This window comes from Archocentrus centrarchus, chromosome 23, assembly GCF_007364275.1.
Source record: "Archocentrus centrarchus isolate MPI-CPG fArcCen1 chromosome 23, fArcCen1, whole genome shotgun sequence".
Taxonomy (NCBI): Eukaryota; Metazoa; Chordata; class Actinopteri; order Cichliformes; family Cichlidae; genus Archocentrus; species Archocentrus centrarchus.
The window spans coordinates 7,063,070-7,068,069 of record NC_044368.1 but is presented as its reverse complement, the minus strand read 5'-3'; the positions used below and the strand labels follow the sequence as shown (position 1 = coordinate 7,068,069).

At 39.4% G+C, this 5,000-nt stretch overlaps 1 protein-coding gene across 1 annotated transcript; it reads right to left on the bottom strand.

Moving 5' to 3' along the window:
• Positions 1–831: 831 nt before the first annotated feature.
• Positions 832–4,297, bottom strand: rps16 (ribosomal protein S16). The gene is made up of 6 exons (XM_030720050.1): positions 4,222–4,297; positions 4,080–4,131; positions 3,214–3,315; positions 2,561–2,657; positions 2,400–2,447; positions 832–1,023 (listed from the first exon to the last, which is right to left on the bottom strand). Exons 2-6 carry the CDS (start codon positions 4,125–4,127, stop codon positions 878–880), a joined length of 441 nt encoding a protein of 146 aa, XP_030575910.1. The 5' UTR covers positions 4,128–4,131; positions 4,222–4,297; the 3' UTR covers positions 832–877.
• Between the last annotated feature and the right edge of the window lie 703 nt (positions 4,298–5,000).

The following is a 5,000-nucleotide window of genomic DNA, read 5'->3' as shown; positions in this document are numbered from 1 at the left end:
TCGTGTTGGCATTGTTGTAGTGATTACTGAAAATTTAAAACTGGCAAATGATCCCATAAACTCATCGGAAAAGTGTCTACTGAGGTCACAGAGCAAGCGTGCCAGGAGCTGTTTTCCCCATACACTTATGTATAAGCTATCAGAGGAGTCTCCCCCTGCTGGCTATTGGAATGAATGCCAGTTTTAGACACTTCCAGACTGGGTTAATTTTCTAGAAGCTACATCTTTTAGTTTTGTGCTTACAGAGTGTCACACACACACACAGCACAACTGTCATTAATGGAAGCATAAACAGCCATGCTTTTCTTACATTAAAACATTGTGCCCGTTTAAATAAATTTTTTTTAAAAAAGTCTTATGAAGAACTTTATTCATGTTATCAAATTAACTCTAGTAAATAGTTGAGGACAATGTAAACTTTTAAACCAAATTTGGCAGTTTCTAAAAGCAGCAGTGTTGGGATAACTTCTTATGATCACTTTAGTAATAATTATTGTTGGTAGCTGCAAAGAGCTGAATTTTTACCTTATATAACATTTATGAGTTTCAGGTTGTTACATTACAGGTACCATAGACTCCTTTCAGCTGCTTGGATTTTCTGCAGTATTTGTAAGTAATAGTCTGTAATTTAATATATCGTTTTCCACTGATTAAATATACTCGAGCTCTCGAGAATAGAAACTGGCTGCTGGTGCCTAGCAACCCTAACAAATCAGTAATTTCCCACTAACTACAGTATATCAGTGGAAGGAAAAGCATGTGAGAGATGAAAAACAATAACCACGTGTGAGATATTTGTGAAATAGAGCAAATTAATAAATCAAATCACAGTTATTTTCTTTGTTCCTCCAATTTATTATGAAAATGTACACAGGGATTAACGGTAGGACTTCTGGTAGCGGGCACGAGCTCCAGGTCCACCGAACTTCTTGGACTCGCAGCGGCGTGGATCGGCGACCAGAAGGGTCCTGTCATACTGGATCAGGATGTCCTTGATCTCCTTCTTGGAGGCCTCGTCCACATCTGCAGCAAGAATAAATCACTTCAGATTAATTTGCACTCTTGCACATGTTCAACTGTTTCAACATTCCCATAACAAGGTATTAGACACAATACTGCAAGTACAATGCAGTAAGAACTGTACTACTTCAACTGTTATATCAAGCCAATAGTATCCATGGAACACTTTTTCCTTGTGCCATTCTTTAAAATGTATTATAAACCTGTTACAATTACAGACTTCAAGTCACTTCATACCTACAATGGAGCCCTGATCTTTTCAAGCCATCAACAGTTTCACATAACAAAAATCTTATTGCACATTAAACGGGTCTTTATTCTCATAGCCGCCTTGTAAAAGTGTGTAGTGTCCAACTAAAACCATGTTTGAGAACAGCAGGTATAATCCAGTGAATTAAAGCCAGCATGCTGTTGTCTACTTGGGAACCACCACTCACCCAAAAACTGAGTAATTGTCAGCAGCAAGAAAACATGCAGAAGCAACACCATGGACAAGTCCTTAGAGTGCACGCTACATGCCATGTTTGCATGTCACCCCCAGTCTTTCAGCTAATTTACTATCCCTGTCTGTAGTGAGCTTATGAAATAAAAGGGGAAAAATGTTTGCTCCCCAACCAGGTAGTTTCTATCAGAACAGCATAATACACTGAAATTATGGAAAATCACGTAAAAGCTCAAAGCAGAGAATTTGAAATGCACAGGACATTTTACCAGATAATTTATGTCATCCTATTCCTGACTTTCTGCCCTGCTCATGTACTCTGTACAGCATGACACGAGTTCCACCCAAAAAAATTGACAGATGCATATTTTTTAGTGAAGTAGAGTTGCTACATAGTGTACCTGGAAGAATCACAAAAATAGACAATACTGGCCACGATCAGCTCCTGTGGGCACAGCAGTTTTCTCTAAGCCACTGCTTAAGACCCCGGAGTGATCAGTGTGACTAACACTTCTAATACAACTAATGCAATCACCTATCTCAGCAGAGCTTTACGCAGAATAGCACAAATGCATAACATACTCTATGACTGCATTCAAAATCTTGCAGTTGTCAAATCAGTAAAGCTATACTGTATTTGATCCTATCCATATTTTCTGTACTTCGTTATTGTTTGAGATGCAGTTTACTGCCCTGATTTCTAATCTGACAGCTGTAGCCTTCTTGAGGCCGATACATCACGATCATCAGTGCTACCTTTTATCAACTTTGAAACAAGCATGACTTTTTGTAAATAAAACAAGTCATTTATTGCCCTGAAATGCACCACAAGAAAATCAAACACTTGCCATTAAATGTGCATTTTTACAGAAGCTAGAGTGATGATTGTGTTTTTTCCTTTGGTGCAAAAACAAAACAAAAAAACTTCAGAACTTACACTTCTGATAATATGCAACCAGGGCTTTGGAGATGGCCTGACGAATGGCTGAAAAAGAAAAACAATTAGATGTTTAGAGCCCTTTTCTCAAAACCAATACAATCATAAAACATGACAAGAAAATCGTCCAAAAGTGTGAGAGCACAAAATGTTCTGCTTACCATAGATCTGTGCGACATGTCCACCACCCTTCACTCTGACTCTGATGTCCACTCCAGCAAAACGCTCCTTGCCAAGCAACAGCACTGGCTCCAAAAGCTTATTTAAAAAAAAGTGATCATATATTTATGTCAACTTTACAACATTTATTTTTCAAGAGAAAATTCAAATGCAATTTCAAATTCACTTAAAACACAGAGACGGACAACCATTCAAACCTATGGGCAATTTAGAATCACCAATTAACCTAACCCCAGCAACTGCATGTCTTTGGACTGTGGGAGGAAACCGGAGTACCCAGAGATGGGTATGCAGACACGGGGAGAACACTCGAACTCCACACAGAAAGGCCCGGGCCAAGGTGGATTCGAACCCATACCTTCTAGATGTTCTTCTGTGAGGCAGCAGTGTTTAACCACCATGCTGCCACAGCATCTTGTTAAAAAATGGATTTTAAATTGTTGAATACAGCATAAAATACTCTAATATACAGATGTGTCTGTAGGTACAAAAGCAACTATTCTGCAGCTGAATTTATGCTTCCATTTCAAATAAATAAATAAAAGCCACAATGTTGTCCAACATCAAATGCTGAGAAGAATTGCAGACATGTTCCAGGTACTGTTTACATCATGTGGCACACTTTCATGCTCACCTTGTACTGGAGCGTAGCAGGCTCCACCATCTCCAGGGGTCTGCCGTTCACCTTGATCAGGCCATTACCCCTCTTGCAGTGGGCGACTGCTGTGGCAGTTTTCTGTAAGACAAACATCAGATGAACACCACCACATTTATTAAACCCACCTGAAAGTAAATGTGGGGTTAACATTACTGTGTACTTAACTAAACTAAAACACTAATGCAGAAAGTGTCTTCATCTTCAGTCTGTCAGCATCAGGAGGCACTGGTGCATGACTTTATTAACCTGGGGCTCTATCTTTACACTAAACTGAACTGAGAAAACCCACCGTGGAAAATGAATACAGCTAAATAAAAATGTAAATCCATGACATATACAAAAATGTATTGATCCTGGATACAAGCATGACAAGAGATAATATTACACTACGAGTTTCCTGTGTTGTATGCGTCTTGGTTCAATTTAAAAGCTTAACTGACAGTACCTCCTCATTTCAGGGTTATGTGATGGACTTGGGATTATCTTTTTTTTTTTAAATTTGACAGATTTTATGCGATTAGTATAAGGATAAACGCGGTTTAACTTTGTCATTCAGAACCCAGACCCATACTAGCACCAGCGCTAGCGTGGTAAGCTAACGAAAAGCAAACATCAAAAGCAAACGAAAACCTCACAAGCACCACTATCACATCTAACAGCAATCACCAGCTTCATGGAAAGCATCAGTACTTCTCAGCGTCATAAATACTGTATAAACGTGCTTATTTACCACGGAAGAGTTTTGTAAAATGACAGGCCCACCACCTCAGCTACTAGCCACTGCTAACAAGACAGGGTAGCCGCAAACTCACACGTGGATTAAATTGCACATTTTTACTTACTTTACGTCCAAACACCTGGACAGACTGCAGAGGACCTTTAGCTGGCATGTTTCTGAAACACACAGAAGACAACATTTACATTAAAAACCGCTAAACAAGCATATTTTTCTATTATTTTGCCGGATCATTCTAAAGCACACACCGTCTTCAGCTAGGGTGCCGTACGAAGAGGCCGATGGGGTTTCACACGCGCAGCTTCAGGGGCTGCTGCACGACAATGCGAAGTGTTTTGGGATAGGCCTTGCGACAGTTGACCTCGCTTTACCGCCATTTCACATTAACCAATAAGAGTGGAGCGTCCCTACCGCTGATCCAGAATGGCATAAAGCGCGTCTGCAGCGCAGCGGCAGTGTTGGCATTTAATAATGACGTGTGTTATAGTGCACTTTAGAGCAGCTCGACTGTTTGAGCTTTTATGCATAGTTTTGTGTAAATATGACACATAGTTGGCATTTTCCCAACATTTCTACATTGACCTACTGCATATTTATAATGTACAGTGCCATGTGCCTGATTTCTCATTTGTCACACTTGCACGTTTCAGATCAAACAAATTTTAATATTAGACAAAGATAACCCAAGTATATGGACACCAGAGTCTTTTAACTTTTAGAGCTCTGTGTGGATGAGCAGCAGCATACATCAGTGAACCTTTACATATCCATGCATTCCTGTCAGTTCTCTGAGGTCATGTAATCAGGACCTGCTGGCTGTGCAGCATGCAAGGCTGAGAACTAAAGGAGACAGAGCTTTTGCAAGAGACTTAAAGTAACTATTTCACATAATATCGCTTTATGAAATAATGAGATTAGAAATACTTTATTTTATCCCATGTTTGGGAAATTATTTTGTTACAGTGATTAAAATACTGATGAAATAATAATTAGAAAGATATCTGGTAGATGACTCTGTCAGTCAGAT